Raw genomic sequence first — 20,012 nt, 5'->3', positions numbered from 1 at the left:
AATAAAAAAAAAAACTTTTAAAAATAATTTATTTGATTAAAATTTCTATTTTCAAATATTCTAATATGATTGGATCTATTATTAATTCGCTGTTTCTGAACAAATCTTCATTGACTTTGGCGATTTCCTCGATAGTGTAATCCAAATGTTTAAACAACCATTTAAACATTTCATAATGATTATTTTCAGCGGATGCGGTAAGCATTGTAACTTTAGAATTACTATTTAAACATTGCGGATTGTTCTGAAGTATATAGATGACCATTTCAATTTGTTCTTTTCTGACAGCTTGAATTATAGTTGAAAATTTGAATGTTTCAGTTCTGTTTTCACTAAGGAATTTAACCAGGTCCAGATTATTATCTAAAATTGCATTGTTCATGACTACGTCTGAACATTTTCCAATTTGGTTGTAGTGAAGATATTCTATCATATCGAGATTTCTTGCAAGGTCCATCACAAAATCACTGCATCCTTCTGTTCTGTTTTCATATAGAAATTTCACAACATCCAAGTGGTTGTTTTTAACTGCCATGTCAAATGCTGATTTATCAAAGGATTCTGTTCTATTCTCATGAAGGAACTTTAGGATATCTAACGAGCCATTACTTGCAGCATTCGTTAACGCGGCAGCAGAGCATCCTTCAGTTCTATTTTCATGAAGGTACTTTGTGATATCTAACGTTTTTGAATAGTCCATTGCAGCCACAGTACATCCTTCACTTCTATTCTCACTTAAAAATCGTACCACTTCAAAATGACCATTTGCAGCAGCATTGTTTAGAGCTTCGTAAGTGCATCCTTCAGATCTATTTGAGTGGATCCATCGAACCATTTGGAGGTTTCCTTTGGTAGCAGCTTTCACCATTGCCTTGTGTGAGCAACCTTCTGTACGATTCTGATGAATCCACCCTATCATTTCAAGGTTTTCAATCTCTGCAACACTATCCATTGTTTTCTGGAGTTTACAGCCCTCTGTTCGGTTCCTATTTATCCATTGAGCGATATCAAGATATCCTTTTTTCGCTGCCTTATCCAAAGCATCTTTAAATCTAACTTCAGGTCGGTTTGTGTGGAACCACTGTATCATCTCTAAGTTTTTAGAGTCTACCGCACAATCAATTGCACCTGATGAACATTCACCAACTCCATTATTATGAAGGTACCTTAGAATTTCGAATCTATTATACTTGGCAGCATAGTTTAAAATTTTTGAGCAATAGAATCCAAGTTGGAAATCAAAGAAAATTGTTTGGAAATATATGATGTTGTGTTGGATCAAGTATTGGATGACTTGTAGATGATCAGATTGGATTGCATAGTGAAGCATTGAGCTTGATGATAGATAATCGGATTTGTTCTCGATCAACCATTCGATCATATCGATTCTTCCCATGAATGCTGCATTATCAAATGGATTATATCTTGAGTTTTCAGTTATTCCTGGTTCATTCTTCCAATGTTTTTGGCCAAAGTATTTCACTATATCCATGTTACCAGATCGTGGCGATATTGCAAATGCCTTGGCAAAATTCCACTGCACTGGTGATAACTCTAGATACTGGATGATATCAAAGCGACCATATCTTGATGCAAAGTACATATAGTCGTTATCACCAAGCCATTTATAGATACCTTCCGACAACATACGAAGTTCTTCCACCAAATATATTACAATCTCTAAACTACCGACTTGTATTGCATTTATAAAAGTAGCTCTGCCCGATGAGGAATAGAAACGGTAGGGTGAGTGGCTTTGGAAATATTGCTTCAAAAGATTCAACTGATGATTGCCTGCCATCACCTTTGTAGATTGCAACATTTGTTCATATTTAAAGATATTAAGTTTCAAATGTTGATGTATATGAGAAACTTGTTGAAATATTATTTTATTTATATAAATATTGTTAAAAAGTGATAAAAACAATGATTTATTCATCTTTAGTGAAAAATATAAAAAAGGAAGAGATGATCATCAAAAAAACAATTTATCTATTTATCTTAAGGGGGGATTATAAAAAAAAAGGATTAAGTTTGGATGCAGAAATAAAGAATAGCAAAAATTAAATTAGATTTTAACAATAGTATATAAGTAAGCTTATCTATCCAAATTTAATCTGTATTAAATGTTTTATTTTAATCAACTTTAGGTACAAAATAATAATCATTTTAATAAAGATAAGTGACATTTTTGTAAAAATCTGTTAAAAAATAAATAAATAAAATTTTTCTTTTTCGTTTTTTTAAAAAATATTATATATTTCTTTCTTATAATTCTATTAACAATCGACCAAATGGAGGAGTTCAATGAAATCGACAAATCATGGATGAGAGTGGTGTGATAGTGATTAATCTTAGATCAAACTTGTCCCGAAGCCAACAGGCTAGATATTTGTCGTTTTTTAGTATTATTTTCACAGCTGTGCTGTCTCCATCCAAAGAAATTCCCAATCCAATTCGACTTCCTATTGTTCCTGATCAGGTACCTATTAATTTTCAGAGAAACTTTGCAAACTTTATTACAGTAGAAAAATTTCTCTATTATTACCTATGGGTATAATTATCCTAATATCGGAGTATATTTTCTATTGAAATAGGGCCAAAGTTCAGCCAAGGCAGCCTATCAGCAGTTAGCACTACCATTGGATCCTGCTTTGGTTGAAATGCCTTAAGTCCAACAACCTTTTTTATTTTAAAGTATTCTGATATCTTGAAGAATACTTTAATGGATTTTATTGTTATTCGTTTATTGGCTAGTGAGGTGGGACGGCGTTGGGAAGTTCCAGGTTTGGTAGTTCCAGATGAGTTTGAAGTCATCTAGCTACTTAAGCCATTTGGATTGATATGCTTGAATGTTTGAGATGTTTCAAACTAAGTCTTGTGTTGATTTTCTGATTAGTCTGTGGTATTCTAGTTTAGCTAGAATGTTAATGTTGTTGGTTGTTGCGCGATAGAAGGTGGTGGGTGTTTTGGGAGAGTTGTGTGCGATTTTACAGTGGAGAATCCAGACTGATAGCTATTACGTTTCGGTGGGGCCGTTTTTGCTTGTAATTTTGGAGTTCGTTGGACTGTCCAGAGTTTCCCCTGTGAATTTGTATATGATCCATTTTATGAAAATGTTAGTGTTAATAAAAATTATTTTGTTTATTTAATTTCAACCAAATTCCTTATTGGTGTAGTGGTAACACATTAGTCTTTCACACTGAAACCCCGGGTTCGATTCCCGGATAGGGAGGTTCTTTATTTTTGAGTTAAAATAAATTTTTACCGCATGCGGTAAGGGAAGAAAAAAAAATGGAAACTGTACAGGCCTCCAGTAATAGTTGAGGAATCTCTTTTGCTCAAGTTTGATTGGAGCAGAACAAGGTAGACCAACAATATGAGAGTCGGCGATGATTGCTCTCGCCAAACACTCAATCGTGAGAACAAAGAGAGTAGGAGAAGGCGCAGCAGTGGAGTCAGTCTTTGCGACAGCAGAGTTTGGTTTCAGAGCATTGACAGTAGCTGGTGCAGGTTTAACAGGGGTGGTTTGTACGGTATGAGTGTGCACTTAAAACCTGATTTCTCATCTTTGGCATCGATGTCTTTGAAGATTTTGTCATTGGGAAACTAGTACCACGACGACGTTTTCCAGATAGGTTTGTTGACATCGTTTTTCACTAACTTGGTTGAGCTATGACTGAAGTGAAGAGGGGTGTGACCGAACATTCTCTCGATACCTTCATCGAACTCTTTTGCTACAGCTTCGAGACAGTCTTTAGAGGCAAGCGTCGAGACTCTGATAAAGTTAAATTTTTATTTATGTGACACTGTTTTTCTTGGCGGTTAACGCACTATCTTTGTAGACAATTTGAAACAAGTCGTGTAGTTTGTCTCTGGTGGCTGTAGTTATTTACTTGGAGTTAGGAAAACAAAGTCTAACATAGAGGGTGTTGAGCTTAATCAATTGCTTGAACCGAGTGAGGTAGCATACGTATATTTATGCTTTGTTTTGTAGAATTTAGCTACTTTAGCACCGATATTATCTATTGCTAAGAATTGTGAAAGGATCGTATAACTAGTGAAGTTTGATATATTAACTGATATGATCGTAAATTTAAGACTAATAACTAATGAGGAACGATTATATATAATTATAATAGCCAGATATCTTGATAACAAAAATATGAAAAAATTATCTACAAATTTGTTGTGCATATTTTTTCTCTGATTGCATAATCTATTTTGAAAAAAAAACTTGTTTTAATTTATTTAAATATATCAATGTTTGTAAATCAATTACTTTAGCAAGTCTATCGATATATTAATGTTGGGACGTATCCATAGTTATTGACATGCTTTGTTGATCGCACCAATCTCATATATCTAAATAAATTGTTATTTTTAGTAAATTGAAAATAAAAGAAATTTCTTGATAGATATTTGATTTAATATAAGACTTACCCTGCTTCTCCCCATCCAGAACCCCAACTATTTCTCATCTATTGAGATTTTAGTGAACAATTGTTAATTAAAGATAATTGTTTGATAAATTTGACAATACATACAATATAATATTCCATTCCGTTTTCTTCTCCATAACCAACAAGTGCAACTGCATGATCTATTTGACCTGCTCCACAAGCTGGATCATTATATATACCACCACTGTACATTTGGAATGATCTTACACCGGCCTGTAAAGCAACAGCAACTGGTCCTAAGTCTTTTATTACAATTTCCATTAATGCTCGATTGGTTACTGAAATATATTTAGCCACTCTTGCATATTTATCTCCAACAGGTCTACATTTTTGAACAGCATCTTTGTATGGATATGATGATTCTGAACTTACACCCCCCGCATTGATAATATAATCATAAACACCTGTCATCCAACCTCCTTTACAACCATGATTTCCATAGCTTGCTATATATTTCTGATAAGTAAATAAATTATATAAATTTTCTAATCAAAAAAAACAAAGCAACATACTTGAACAGTCAACAATTTCTTGTTCTGATAGAGATACTCTTTGACCTCTTCTTGTTAAAAAAGCTTCAAGTGGAGCTAACGATGCAAATGCATAACAACTTCCACAATATCCTTGATTTTTAACTCCTGATAGATCATATCTCCAATCTACAGTGGTGTCCATTAAAGTTCTGAGAGATGATTTTGATGGTTGAGATGAACCTGTTAAAAGACCACCTAACAATCCACCACCACCAGATGTAGATCCTCCAGTACCAATTGTTAATGTTAGTAATCCTCCTAATAATCCACCTCCTGTTGTTGTTGTTGAAGATGTACTCGAAGTTGATGTACTTGTAGAAGTGGTTGTGTTTGAATTTAATGAGAAATTTGATAAATCTTTCACAAGGAATATGTTGGTGAATTCATCGAGTGTCAAATCAGCAAATACATTCATTCCCAACTTCATGGCGTCAGTATCATTTCCAGTCAACGAATTAAATTGATTTACATAAAGCAGATTATCAACAAAAATATTGAATCTTGTCAAGAATTCATTGTTTGTGTATGATTTATTGTTTTGGATCATCCAGTCTGTGAATTGTTGTTGATATTCCAAATTACTTGATGTTGTTGAACTTATTGTTGTTGCTGGTAATGTTGAAATACCTGTTGATATTGGTGAAGTTGTTGTTGTACCAGTGGTGCTGGTAGTAGTTGTCGAGGAAGTTGAAGTCGAAGATGAAGTTGGTTGTGATGATGTCGATGCTGATGTTGTTGGTGAAAGAGTCAATGTAATTGATAATAATTCATTATTCTCCAATTGTGAAGCTGACAAAGTCAACAACAAAAGTGAAAAGATAAATAATAGATATAGATAATTAATTTTCATCGTTATGATTTGAGAGAAACACTAAGATAAATAAAATGAATGATAAAGGAACAAAGATTGACAACCTTAAATATTCGATAGATTTCAAATGGTGCATGATTTCCTTCGTTAAAATGATTATTAATGTTTGTTTCGGAGAATATGTGATGTTTTGTTTGTGTCGAAGAGGGAGATTTTTTTCAACGAGTGATCTACTTATAGATCTAAAAATATCCAAAGTATTATTAATTAATTAATTCAAAATAAATCTGGCTCCTTCCCAATTTCACCTGCGTATTAATTTTAAAAAAAATGTAAAAATTGCAAATTAGTGGGGTTAATGTGATCAGGTGGTTTTATTCGATTGTTTGTTACAAACTAGAGCCAGTTTTGTTTTTTTTTGTTAACAAAAAAAATTTTCCAAAAACTTTGAAAATGATCTCCAAAAAAAAAAAACATATCCAAATCCAAATTAGTGGTAACAGTGCAGAGCTCCATTTGTTTTAAATATATATCGTGCATCAACAAGGTCAATCACAACAAACACAAGCACAATTACAATGAATATCACAACACCGAATTAAAATGCAACAAATCGCTTAGTATCATCTCCAGTACTTTATTAATATCTTCACCCTTAGCCTATCTTGAGAATCTGTAATAGTCACAGCATTTATTACGTCAATCTTATTTCTGTCAGTGATGTAGTCTGGATCTTCAGTAATGAGTTGTAAAGTCTGTCCTGCTATCAGTATGGTGTTGCAACGAGTAGGGTTGTTGGTGTCGGTGGTGAAGTAGATGAGTTCATTGTTGTATGAATCGATTTCAATAGTTTTACATATTGTATCTGTATCAATGAGCAATATTCTTTGTATCAGTGGTAGCGACAGTCAGAATTCATTGACACTATAAAATGAGCCAGAGAATTGCAGAGTAAGTTGATTCTTATACATTCCAATTCTACATTCTATACCTGTACTACTATCTTTATATAATCCCATATATGACATCTTTGAGCTTGTACTTGCTCTATCTTTTTCTTTGTTATGCTTATGCTTATTTTTGTTGTCGTTATTATTATGTGACAGAGAATTGTTTAATAGTAGCTTTTGATAAACAGGCAGTAGAATATCAACGGCGTCACTGGTGAATACATCTTCAGAGTCAATATTGAGAGTGGCGCCAAAGAACAGACCGATTTGGAATGGTGCCATGTTGACGGTGTAGCCACTTTGAATGCCTAGTTTGTTCTTTGACCATATCTGATTGTCTTGTTTGTAGTACATCTCGAATGGAGTGCCATACGCCGATGAACCATCTTGAATCAAAGCAATTGCTTCTTGTGCTTAGTTTAACGTAGATGGATCAAGAATGTTATAGTACTGACTGCCATTCACATAGTTGTTGCTGTTACTGTACAGCGAATTGAGCAGGAATATCATGAATTTCGACATGTCACGACCGGTAGTAAACAATCCACCGGCAGATGCACACCATCCTATCGGTAGAACCGGTGATTCTATATAGCTGCCATTCGAAAATTGAAAGATTCCACGAGCTAAATTATCTTGAATCTCTGTGTAGTTGGATGTTGTCATTTCAAGTGGTTTGAGAATATTTTCACCGGTGATAATCGACCACCCATTGAAAAATTAATTGTCAACACTAATCATATTAATCCTTAAAAAAAAAACAAATTTCTTTCTTACATCATCAAATTTTTATTATTTATTACAAATGTCAATAAAGAGTGCCAATACCATGATTAACTATTGTTATCATTCACTCTTTACATTGTTGATTTATTTCTTTCTTCTTCCTTTCTACTCTTTAGTTTGTTTTCACAGAGCATTTTCATAATCTTTTAATAAATAAAAATATATAATTAGAATTAAAGTTGTTTGATCATTTGAAATGTGTTAAAACTATACATACACTATCTTCAAGTGGAATTGGGTCGACCGATGAACATCTATCGGCTACGGTATTGTCAGCCTCTTGAATGAGGGAATCGATAGATTGCTGAGTTCCAAACATATCGGTAAAGTACAACTTGAGGAATCTAAGGTCCACTTGAATCTGGTGATATCCGTTGGTTCCGAAAGTCTTGGTACGCAAACATTCAATGTATGATTTGAGAGAGAGTTTAACGATGCCCACAAGGATAGAGTTGACATAAAAGTCGACCGGTGCATAGATATCGAAACGCTTATCGAATAGATTGTTAGAGTTGGATGGTAGATTTGCATTGGACTGATTTCTTCTCATAGCGTCACTGTTGTTGTTGTTGACCGATACATTGCTGTTGCCACTTCCACTCATTGAACGAGAGTGTCCACCGCCGACTCTGGACATGGTTGGAGTGGTGAGCTGTTGGTTGGTCACTGGCAAGAGCTTGCCAATCTCGGCACCAATCTTTTGGAGTTCATCCAGTAGGATATCGTTGACCTGTCTGACATCTCTCGGTTCTTTGAGTGCCAACCAATTGGGAGTGGAATCCAAACCGACACGGAGAATCTTCTCGATGCTCTTACTCTGCATCTTGGTGTAGACAGTGAGAATACGTTGAGCGGCTTCCTTCAAACGCTTGGCAAGATCCGGTGTATTAATACTGAAAATATCGTGGTGAGCAGCTGCCGATGAATGCATTCCTTGCTTAACGGTATTGATAAACTCATTCATCGATTGAACCACCTGATTGATACCTTTGCTCTCCAAATACAAACAAACACTTGCCAAAGCCAACAAGAATCTACTTCCATATTGTTCTTTATTTGATGTCTTTATAATGATATCCAAGTAATCCTACAAACAATTTTTTGTTAATAAATATCATACAAGTTAATAATATAATAATACATACTAAGAAATGAATATTCAAGAATAAGAAAAAGTTTTGTAGATTCACTTGTATCTTTGTGAAAATGGTACTAAAGTGACGTGTAAGGAATGATGTCTCAGTTGGTAAAAAGAATGGCTACATTTTGTTATTATATATATATATATATATATTTGTTAGTTGATTCAATTCAATTGTAAAGTTAATAATAATTAATATTAACTTACTCTAAGATTTTTAAAGAGTTGTAGAATGTCACTGACTATTTCCTTGGCAGTCTTTTCAGAGAGTTCCGCAAGTGAGTTACCTTCGAGAATAGCAGAGGACTTGTTGATAAGAGTTGCATTCATGGTGCTGATATGCTCCTTGATAGTCTTTTGAAGATTGTCAAAGTAGTATGCAATCTGATCGTAAACAGTAGAGTTGATAATATCGTCAACCGATGATATATCTGCGAGTTGCTTCTGAATCTTTGCTACATCGATACATAATACTTCAAGACCTTTAATCTTTTCATCTGGACTCTTAAATATCTAAAAATGAATAATAATAATAATAGTAATAATAATAGCGGCGGTTATATGAATATTAATATCTAAAGCTTATTATTATTATTACTATTAACTAAAAACTTACTGCCAACTTTAATTTCGCAACAGCAAGATATCTGTTAAACAAATCCTTTGAGAATTCTTCCAAGTGCTGTTTCGATACCATCATTTCTTTCTTTGATGAATGAACACCATCGAATCTATTGACAAACAAAGAGGTATAGGATTCATGATTATATGAAAACTCTGACAAGAATATCTTGTTTAATTCCTTAATACATTCAACTACATCAGTACTGTAGATTATTATTGAGAGTATTAATATTTGGTCAATTACAATAATTAATAATAAAGATAGTAAAATTATGGCACACATACAATTCTTTCTTTTCGATATGCTTTAATAATGCAAAAGTATGTTGTTTACGACCCTGTAGATATGCAGATCTAACGGTATCGATTGGATCTAACAACTCTAATAACATTTCTGCTGCTTCTGCAACTTCTGTTTGTTGTGTCTATAATAGATTTAATTGAAAAAAAATATGATTAGGTTAACCTTATAAGCTTTTAAACTAAGTATTAATTAATTGAATAATCTAATCATATCATATCATACCTCGATATTTGTTATCTTTTCATGTAGTTTCAATTTCATTTGATTAATGATATTATCACATTCAGTTTGAATGTTTTGGAATGATGGAATATGACTGTATTGCTTCAAGATACCATTGTTACTATTATAATATTTAACTGCTTGTGAATATGCTTGCATCTCTACACAATGATTCAATCTTGATGGTAATGCTGTTAAGTATTGTAACTTTAATGATTATTATAAAACAAAAACATATATATATATATATGTACAATGTTGTTAATAACTATCTTATTTTTAAAGATTATAGATCTAAACAATAACTTAAAACTTACTTTTTGTAATAACTTATGTAATCCACTTAATTGATCAATCTTCTCACGTCTTACACTTAGAGTAGAGTTGATCTTGTCGGAACAAGTGGTGATCAGTTCCATGTTCTTTGATAGCAACTGCATACCTTCCTCCATGTTCTCAACGTTGTTCTTCATCTTCTTGATAATATCGGTGGCGTTGATAAACTTGGTGTAGTTGTCGTAGACCAGCGTCTTCATGTCACCGTCCAACGTACGGATCTCACTGACCATATCGTTGTCTTTGGCAACCAGCTGTTGTAGTGTCGATTTCTTAATGGTGTTCTCAAAGTATGCTTTGAGATCGAAGCTCGGACTATCGATATCGAGTGGGTCGTTCGAGAGCACGCCACTTCCACCGTTGCCATCGGAGCCATCACCAATCCCCGGTCCGTAGTAATTCTGTAGCAGGTTACGAAGTGAACGTTTTCCACCGCCCGGTGTTGAAGGTGCCGTATATTGTTGTTGTTGTTGCTGTTGGTCAACACCACCACTACCACTTCCACTACCGCCACCACCTGATTCATCCTCATCGAGATGATCGGTGAATGACATCTGATATTTCTCCCAATACTTTTTGAGTGAAGTTCTAACACGCTCACTCGACTGATCTGGCTGTCTATTCAAGAAGCGTGCTAGTGCCTGTGGATCCTCTCCATAGCTCTTACAGAAATCCTGTTGAGATAACTTCCAATTCGCATAAAAGAATTGAATGAGTTTCTCATCTGACAATTGATTTGCTGCTGACATTTAATATCTAAAGCTAATTAGTGTTTATTATTCTATATATATATATATATATATATATCCTATCTATGTTTTAAAAAATATCTATAATAAATAATAATAATTAAAAAAATAACCTCATAAAACACAATCAATGTCCACTAATATTAAAATCTTTAGTTCAAATGATTTTAGTTTTTTTTTTTTTTGATTTTTCAAACTTTTTTTTTTTTCCTTAACCCTCTAATTTAACAGACACCAGCTGGTAATGTTATAGTATTAAGATTTATCAGGTGTGAACAGATGGGAATCTCTTTTAAATATGTATTTATTTAGGAAATATATAATATAACATTGATTAAAATATCAAAAAAAATATTGATTACAATACATCTTATTAGCTTATTAGTTGAGTTGTAAAAAATCAAAAATATTATGATCGTTTCGTTCGTTTTTAAAATATATTTGCTCACTCGACTATTCATTTATTAAATTGTAATAACACAAATCATGAAATATAAATTAGAAGGTATTTTACCTATTTTACTATCAAAAGATTATAAGGAATTTAAACAGATATTTCCTGTTGGTGGTGTTCCACGTCAGTTGACTCACAGTTGGATACAATTCTTTCATGATATAGTACAGTTAAATTCGGGAATGAGAGATTGTTATCTAATAGATTACTCTGTACCAGAGTTTAATGATTTAGCAAAGTTCATAAAAGCGTTCAAAGTAAATATTAATAAGAATAAAAAAATATATAATGTAAAATCTAATTCAAATTCAAATGTAGCCAAAGATACCAGAGATATTAAAGAATCTATCATTGTTGGTCGTAAATGAATTTCAATTCTTCTTGATAGACAAACCAGAGTTTATAAGTAGACTTGAATATGATATTGAATCAAACTTTTCATCCTATACATTTGTAGATGTATCTCCATGTCTAAGTAATCCAATCGTAAGTTTCTAACATCTATGTTAACAATATTAGAATAGAACTATAATAAATCAAATCTATGTATATTAACAAGAAGAAAATATTTTATTTGTTAGATTTGTAAAGATATTCAATATCATAAAGATTGTTTAAAATCATTGGCATCAGAGATCATTGTTAGACTTAAAAAGGATGATATCCCAAGTGAAATGATCTCGGATTGGTTTAAATCATCATCATCATCGTCGTCGTCGTCGATGGTGCTTGATGAATCACCTACTGAATCAGTAGGAACAATATTTAAAAAGATATATCCACCTGTTTTAAGTGGTTGGCTATGTAATTACCCAGTTATCTATTGCAACAGTGCAGAATGTGGTTGTTCAAAGATATCGTCACCTCAAACTCAAGAGACTCTCTCAAAATGGAATTCAAACTGTATAACTATGACTGAACTCACTCGCTATGAAGTACAAGTCGATCAACCACTTAAAGACTTTCAAAATCTATCATCAATGCAAAATTTAAAGAGAATACAAAGTTTTACTGTACCATCAATACTCCTAAGATCGATAGGCAGTGAAACAACAACAACAACAACAACAACAACTACAACTACAAATACAAACACAACAACAACAACTACTACTGATAATAACAACAATAATAATGATAATGATAATTTAATTAAACCAATAATTGATAAATGGATGGAAAAGACAATGTCAAGACAATCAAAATTAAAAAGAAAGATATGGGAGTCAATGAATGTAAAAGTCACCTACGTTTCGAATGTATCTGTGAATCTTTAAAAATATCATTACCGAAAAAAAACAGTGGGAACAATCGGCAATTTCCGAAATCAGATATTTATGAAAATATTTAATTAATTTTTTTGTAAACAGTGCAATCAATCAATAAAATTTATATATTAAATTATTTATATATTTAGATAATAAAAGATGGAGAATAATAGAAATATTATATTAATTAGTGATGCTATTGGTTTAGTTGGTGCTTTCATTATCAATGAACTAATTGCTATTGTAAAGGAGAATAAAGACGAGTGGAATGTTGAAATCAGAGCTGGCTATCATACTGCTGCACAGTTGGAAATAGGTGTGAAGACTCACGCTGAGAATAGCTTTGTTAAGCCTGTTTTAGTTGCTTGGGAGGATTTCGATTCTATTCGTGCTTCTATGACCGGTGTCAATACACTCTTCTTGCTCACTCCATTCACATCGAAACTTTTAGAATGCAGAAAACAATGGATCGATATGGCATTGGAGTTGGGTATTCAACATATACTACATACAGGAATACATCATTCCGAGTTGCCAGACGAAGAACTGCCACGACATGAACTTTGGAATCGCCAGGTCGAACAATACTTGCAGTCACTACATAAAGATAGAATCAACTATACTTTGTTGAGAATCAATTTCGATGGATATAACGGTGTAATATCGCCAGCTGGAAACATCAGTTATTTCATACCAACCAATTTGAATTGTGGATGGATCGCGCGTGAAGATATCGCGGCAGTAGCAGCAAGAGTATTGCTCCGTCCAGAACAACACAACTCAAAGATCTACGAATTGTCAGTGGAGGCAATCTCGCTAAATAAGATGGCAATCGATGCCAGTGAAGTATGTAACAAAACCATAGTGGCAGTCTCGAAAACACCGAGTGACTTCCTTACACTTGCACTCTCACCAATGGCAAATCCTGACAATGACCAAGGTTACATTGAATATATGAAATCGGTCGCCGATATGTTCAAAGGCTTGCTCGACACCAAGGAGAAAGGTACATATAAACACAAGCTAGAGATCTTTCCAGAGGTTGTACAGGCCGTTTGTAATAGACAGCCTATTACCTTCAAACAATGGCTAGCAGGATCACCACATAAAAATAAACTATTACAATAATAAACATGTTTTTTTCTTAAGAAAAATAAATATTTGTCAATCCAATTTATTTAATTTAATAAATCCAAATTAACTTGAACTTGTTCAAACATGTTAAAAATGATCTAACGGTAAATCTTTACTTTCTCTCCAAGTTTTCTTGTTTCTTCACTCTTGGTGTATGCAATAATAGTATCACCTTGAACGATTTCATCGAAATTCTTTATACAAATACCACACTCTTGTCCTTTATTTACTTCTTTTACACTATAATGAAATGATTGATAAAGATAATTAATTAATATGTGAAAATAGATAAAGATATTTACAATCTAAAATTATTATTAACTTACAGTTCCTTAAAATGTTTAATAATTTCAATTCTGCCATCATGAATAATCTCTTCACCACGCTTTACTCTGACTTTTGAACCTTTCTTCAAAATACCGTTGGTTACTTTACAACCGGCGGCAGTGATTTCGATTTGATTGGTTTTATCGATGTTGAAGAGTTGCTGTACTTTGGCCTCACCGATGACAGTGTAAACATCGACTGGATCCAGCGTTGACTCCAAGTAAACCTTGAGATTGTCGACTACGTGATAGATGACATCACCCTCGATCAATGGAACACCTTGCTTCTTGGCGTTCTCACAGATACGATGGTCAAGTTTCGGTCCAAAGTAGATGAGCGGTGCCTTCAGAAGAGCAACCTCCTTCAGGTCGACATCGGTCACCTCACCATACGCAGTCTTGACAACGTTGTAAGTGATTTCCTCGTCCTGTGGAAGAGCTTTCAGCGCGAATTGCAAAGCTTCCACCGAGCCACCGACATCTCCCTTCAAGTAGAGGTTTGCCAGTTTGTGCAGGGCAATCTTCTCCTTGACCGGCTTGGCACCGAGATTCGCCTTGACTTCCTCTGCCATCTTCTCTGGATCCAAATAATCATTGTCGTCTTCATCCTTGTATTTCTTGAAAGTTCCCTTCTTTGCGCTCAACTTGCTATTCTCGGCTGCTGCTGCTGTTGCTTCAACATTTTCAATGAGATCCAGTGTTTCGCTACGACTCTTACTCTCATTTCTAGCTTCTATGATCTCCTTGGCGCGTTGCTCGCTCTCGACAACATGGATTTCATCACCGGGACTGGGTGGATCCAGCTTGAATCCGAAAATCTCCACTGGTGTGGAAGGCGGTGCCTCTTTGATATTGGCACCAGTGAAGTTCTTCATCTCTCTGATCTTTCCATAGGTATCGCCACAAACAAAGAATTGTCCAGTCTTCAGTATTCCGTGCTTCACCAAGATGGTGGCGCTAACACCACGATTCTTGATAAAAGTCGACTCGATGACAACTCCCTCTGGATTGCCCTCGAACGACGCCTGCAGATCGTAGATCTCCGACGACAGGAGAATGGTCTCCTCGAGGTGTTGTATTCCCTCACCGGTCTTGGCAGAGATCTCAGAGTACGGCACCATTCCACCGTGTCCCTCGAGAGCAACGCCTTGCTCCAACAGCTGGCGCTTCACCAGCTCGACGTCGGCACCGGGCTTGTCAATCTTGTTGATCGCCACAATGAATGGAACCTTGGCGTCGTGAATCGCTTTGATCGCTTCGATCGTTTGCTCCTGAACACCGTCGTCCGCCGCCACAATCAATATGGCGATATCGGTGGTGCTGACGCCACGCACACGCATCGTCGAGAAGGCGGCATGTCCCGGCGTGTCCATGAAAGTGATCTTCTGGCCATCGGCAATCTCCACTTCGAAAGCACCGATGTGTTGGGTGATACGACCGGCTTCCTTCTCGACAACCGATGTATTACGCAGGTAGTCGAGAAGACTGGTCTTTCCGTGATCGATATGACCGACCACCGTTACTACCGGTGTCTTTCGCTTCCAGGTGGCATCTTGTTGACGTTTGCCAGTGCGGAATTCACTGCGCTCCTTGACACGAGCAAACTTCACACCGATGTCCTCCGAGAAGAGATTCAAGAGATCTTCACCAAGCACTTCGTCGGAACGTGTCGGTGCTTCACCCATCTTGATCATCCACTTTAGAATCTCAACTGTTGAACGTCCTGTCAGTGAAGACATTGACTTTGGTGTTGGAACCAAAGGCAATAATATCTCTTTCTCTGAAACTGAACTCATTGCTTTAGATTTTTTCTGACTCTGTTTTCTCTTTGTTGCTGCTCTATACTCTTCATAATCATCGTCCTCATCCAAATCATATTCAACCTTATTACTATTATATTGTTGTTGTTGTTGTTGTCCTCTACTATTATTATAATTATTATTATTATTATTGTTGTCAGTTCTCATATTTTGATTATAATTATTATTTTATTATTATATTGTTTAAAGTTGTTATTGTTATTATAATTATTATTATTATAGCTATTGTTGTTATTATTATTATTAGTATTATTATTAGGTTTAGCAAAAGGTTTAAATGAATTGGAATTAGGGAATAACATCTTTGGTAAAATAGGTTGACTAGTTGATTTGTTCATATTGTTATTGTTGTTATTTGGTTGATTCTGAATATTCATGTTGTTGTTATTGTTGTTTTGTCTGTGGAAGAGTGGATGAAATCTAGATTGTGGTTGATCTACATTTGGATTGTAACTGTTGTTGTTATTCTTTGGTGGTAGATTTGGAATCAAAGGGAATGTTCTGTTGTTTGGTGGCAATGGTGGGAACATTGGTTTTGCTTGTTGTTGTTGATTCGGTTGTTGCTGTTGTTGATTCGGTTGTACGAAATAGTTTACCTTTCCACTTGGTGGAATGGGTGATCCCGGAATCTGGAATGCACTACCAGTAGTACTTCCGCTACTACCGACTGAACTGCTATTGGTAGCACCTCCGACAGCAGTGCTACTTGAAGCCGACATTCTATCGACTGAACTACCACCACCACCATTGGAAAACAAAGAAGTAGATGATTGCTAATTCGATATTTTGAATATTAATAAACATATTATCGAGACTATTTCTTTTTCAATCATTAGTTACTTACTTTGTTGTTGATGTTGTTGTTAGATGAATATGGTTTGTGTCCAATCATTCCAATGGTTAAATTCATTTGTGTCGATGACGATAGAATGAAAGAAACATTTTTGTAGCCCACTGATGACAATGGTCTATTGATACTATTCGATAACATGATTGAATATCTGATATCTTAACTTTTTGTTTTTTTAGTTTAAATACTACTTTTATTTTATATTTTTGTTACTTTTGATAACATCTACTACTAATAAAAAGAATATTTTATGACCTATTGACTTTTATAATCAATAAGAATGAAGATATTACCTTTGACTATGACAAAAATAAACAATAAAATAAAAAAAGTGATGCTGATATACAAACTTGATCAAAATCAACAATACAGTTCACACACAATAAAAAGTTATGGTCAATTTATAATATTTTATGTGTATGAATGAATGAATGAATGAATGATGTGTTGTTGAGTTTGAATAGTGTCAATGATTGTGTAATTTGCTGTTGTGTGTGTGGGTTGATCGTTATTATTATTATAAAAAATATTAATTTCGAATTAAAAATAAAAAACGAAAAATTCGTTTTAACGCTTTTTTTGGTCAACTCCAATAAAATCAAGAAAATGCATTCAATAGTTAGTTCAATTTAAATATTTTCTTTTATTTTATAAGTTTGAAAAGAAGTGATCTTATACTACTGCTATATTTGATGGTTGGTATGAGACTAGTAGTAGTTTGAATTGTTGGAGTACGATTTGTTGTAAAATAATTTCTGACCGCATTGATAACACCTTGATTCACTTGAGAATCAGTGGTGGTGGTATTTGTGGTAGTGGTAGTTGTTGAATCCTTAATTCCAAATCTTGATTGATATTGCATAGCACCCTTCGAAACTCTATTAATATTATAATTTGATTTATAATTACTACTATAACTATTATTACTATTAAAATTATTATTGTTGTTAATGTTTTGATTAAGAGCTTTTGGTTTGTAGGGAATGGTTTCCAAGTGTTTTGGACTTGTATATTGTTTGCTGTTTAGTATTTCCTCGCGTAGGAATATACTGTTGTTGTGCTTGGAGAGATGTAAAGTAGGATGGAATGACAATTGACTGTTTTCAAACTCTGTCAACTTTGATGTATCTACATATTTCTTGAAACTTTGATTCAATTGGTCCAATGCTTCTGGATGTTTCCATGCCTATGTAATAGAATGGATAGTAAGTAAATTGTTTTTAGAAAAAGTGCAATAGGATTGGAGATTTAAAATCCACTTACATCAGTTGAGACATGTTGGAGTAAACTGTAATGTGGAAGTTCCTCAAACATTGGATGGAATATTTGGTTAACATTATTCTTTGCCTGTGCGTGTGTCAATGCCAAGCAGAATTGAAGCGGTAAGAGTGGCGGCACCGATACACCGGTATCCTTTGGAATGGCAACCGGTTTGATGTCGTCCACTCGCGGACCAAAGAAATAGGGATAGTGGAATTGGAAGTTTGTGCATTGTCCACGCATCAGTTTCATCTGCCAAACTATTCCCTCTACATACTGCTCGATTGACGGTTCTTCAGCGTTGGCGGTGACGTAGTTTGCCATGGAAGTCGCCATACGTCGCACCAGACCATCGATTTGCTCCCGAGTCAACAGTGGCTTGTACTTTGTCCAGAACGGGTGATCGATATCAAAGAACTTCTTGAGGAATCTAGTTTTGGTTTGAGTATCGGATTTCACACGTTCCTCTTTAAAAGTCTGGCCGTCAAAGACACCGACAATATCCACGACATTCTTTTCGCCTACCTCAAGCATACTGAGTTGGAAATCCAACTTTTCCTCACGCTTCAAGTCTCGAGCCAACACAGCCAACAACGTTCTAAATTCACCGACAATCGATATCTTAGTTTGAGGTGAATTGATTATACGATTCTTGGAAAGCAGGTCCAAGAGTAACTCCCAATTGATTTCAGATGTCTCCAAATTATAGACACCTAATTTGTCAGGCGATGATACATAAGCTTGCCAAACAGAGTCAAAATTGAAACTTTGCAAAGCAGGTAACAAATCATTTCCTCTAAATAAATTTATAAGTACAAAATCCACAAATACTTGTTCTAAAAAAAAAATTAAAAAAATTATCAAGAAAAATTAGAAATCTGGTTGGTTGATTGATTGCTTGATTAATTTCCATTTAATGATTAATTTTAACTTACTTTTATCTCTTTGTGGTACAAGTAATGATAGCTCTTGCTTTAATTTAGAAATATCTTTATAGGATTTCGGATCATATAGATCATGGATTCTAATATTTGCATCTGATAATAAAGCTATTATTTTTAATTTCAAATTATATTTAGTTTTTTTTTTTTTTAGAGATATCTAATTTATCAAAAGAATATCCAATTATAATGTTTACCATATAAAATTGTATCTGAATCACAGGTGAATATCGATACATTGGTATTCTCTTTCCAATTCATTGAATTTATATGTTCGAATATTTTGAATTCACCTTCTCCCCAACGATCACTTCCAGACACATGAATATCCTTGAGATTGAGATTTTGTGATTCTCTCAGTAATTTCTTTGAGTAATCCAATAGCAACTGTTTCATTTCACCCATGAATGAGGTACCAGGTGTAATCAAACTAGCATTGACTTTTGTATCTACCAAATCTTCGATTTTCTAAATGATAGGATAGTGATATCAATGATTTAATTAATTTAGTTTAATAAAAATGGTTTTTAAAAAACCTACTTTTGATCTACGTTTACGTTGAAGTAGAATTTTTGATCTTGAACCTGGACCATCGAAAATGAATTGAATTGATTTCGTATGATAAAAGACACCAGAACCTTTCATGATGTTTTTAAGAGTATCGATTAAATCTCTCTTAACACGATCGACTGTCAATTCACTATTGGAATTTCTACGAACTTGTTTATGAATGATTCCATTCATATCGATGAATACATGATCTGCTTTTCGAGGTTCATTAGCTCTATTTGTATTGAACTTTTTACCACCATTATTAATATTATTGTTATTACTATTTTCATCAACTATATTACTATTGTTATTATTATTACTATTTGAGCTGATTGTAGATGATTGAAAACCAAGTTCTTCAGATAAATATGCAGAGAGACCTGTTATACCCATGTTTTTTAATCAAAAAGAAACCAATACAATATTTAAATGATGAAATAAATCCAAATTCACAAGATATGAAAATAAAAGATATCTAGAATTCTAAA

At 34.1% G+C, this 20,012-nt stretch overlaps 7 protein-coding genes and 1 non-coding gene across 8 annotated transcripts; 3 read left to right on the top strand and 5 right to left on the bottom strand.

Annotated features, from left to right (window-relative positions):
- Window positions 1–28: 28 nt before the first annotated feature.
- PPL_01162 (uncharacterized protein) lies at window positions 29–1,822 on the bottom strand (the record flags this gene model as incomplete). Its single annotated transcript, XM_020572177.1, has 1 exon — window positions 29–1,822. One exon carries the CDS (start codon window positions 1,820–1,822, stop codon window positions 29–31), a length of 1,794 nt encoding a protein of 597 aa, XP_020438035.1.
- Window positions 1,823–2,294: 472 nt separating this feature from the next.
- PPL_01160 (uncharacterized protein) lies at window positions 2,295–3,542 on the top strand (the record flags this gene model as incomplete). Its single annotated transcript, XM_020572176.1, has 4 exons — window positions 2,295–2,336; window positions 2,598–2,657; window positions 2,699–2,791; window positions 3,432–3,542. 4 exons carry the CDS (start codon window positions 2,295–2,297, stop codon window positions 3,540–3,542), a joined length of 306 nt encoding a protein of 101 aa, XP_020438034.1.
- Window positions 3,165–3,235, top strand: PPL_01161. Its single transcript has one exon. It is a non-coding gene; the product is annotated as a tRNA-Glu (tRNA).
- A 67-nt stretch (window positions 3,543–3,609) lies between the features above and the next one.
- PPL_01159 (Cathepsin L precursor) lies at window positions 3,610–7,423 on the bottom strand (the record flags this gene model as incomplete). Its single annotated transcript, XM_020572175.1, has 10 exons — window positions 3,610–3,778; window positions 3,974–4,031; window positions 4,183–4,219; window positions 4,335–4,365; window positions 4,444–4,481; window positions 4,548–4,948; window positions 4,976–5,867; window positions 6,506–6,672; window positions 6,799–7,170; window positions 7,213–7,423. The coding sequence occupies 10 exons, from the start codon at window positions 7,421–7,423 to the stop codon at window positions 3,610–3,612; spliced, it is 2,376 nt and encodes a 791-aa protein (XP_020438033.1).
- Window positions 7,424–7,477: 54 nt separating this feature from the next.
- On the bottom strand, window positions 7,478–10,919 carry PPL_01158 (vacuolar protein sorting-associated protein 51 homolog; the record flags this gene model as incomplete). Its single annotated transcript, XM_020572174.1, has 9 exons — window positions 7,478–7,505; window positions 7,619–7,686; window positions 7,761–8,630; window positions 8,689–8,802; window positions 8,892–9,197; window positions 9,301–9,511; window positions 9,594–9,733; window positions 9,835–10,041; window positions 10,152–10,919. The coding sequence occupies 9 exons, from the start codon at window positions 10,917–10,919 to the stop codon at window positions 7,478–7,480; spliced, it is 2,712 nt and encodes a 903-aa protein (XP_020438032.1).
- A 486-nt stretch (window positions 10,920–11,405) lies between these two features.
- Window positions 11,406–13,769, top strand: PPL_01157 (uncharacterized protein; the record flags this gene model as incomplete). Its single annotated transcript, XM_020572173.1, has 4 exons — window positions 11,406–11,733; window positions 11,762–11,859; window positions 11,955–12,632; window positions 12,801–13,769. 4 exons carry the CDS (start codon window positions 11,406–11,408, stop codon window positions 13,767–13,769), a joined length of 2,073 nt encoding a protein of 690 aa, XP_020438031.1.
- A 104-nt stretch (window positions 13,770–13,873) lies between these two features.
- Window positions 13,874–16,912, bottom strand: PPL_01156 (translation initiation factor IF-2; the record flags this gene model as incomplete). The annotated part of the gene is made up of 4 exons (XM_020572172.1): window positions 13,874–14,015; window positions 14,102–16,024; window positions 16,222–16,694; window positions 16,766–16,912. 4 exons carry the CDS (start codon window positions 16,910–16,912, stop codon window positions 13,874–13,876), a joined length of 2,685 nt encoding a protein of 894 aa, XP_020438030.1.
- Window positions 16,913–16,964: 52 nt separating this feature from the next.
- Window positions 16,965–19,917, bottom strand: PPL_01155 (uncharacterized protein; the record flags this gene model as incomplete). The annotated part of the gene is made up of 7 exons (XM_020572171.1): window positions 16,965–17,002; window positions 17,450–17,957; window positions 18,035–18,059; window positions 18,309–18,867; window positions 18,967–19,080; window positions 19,170–19,440; window positions 19,513–19,917. The coding sequence occupies 7 exons, from the start codon at window positions 19,915–19,917 to the stop codon at window positions 16,965–16,967; spliced, it is 1,920 nt and encodes a 639-aa protein (XP_020438029.1).
- Between the last annotated feature and the right edge of the window lie 95 nt (window positions 19,918–20,012).

Source organism: Heterostelium album (genome assembly GCF_000004825.1).
Source record: "Heterostelium album PN500 unplaced genomic scaffold PPL_contig1, whole genome shotgun sequence".
Lineage (NCBI taxonomy): Eukaryota > Evosea > Eumycetozoa > Acytosteliales > Acytosteliaceae > Heterostelium > Heterostelium album.
This window is presented reverse-complemented; position numbering and strand designations above follow the sequence as displayed.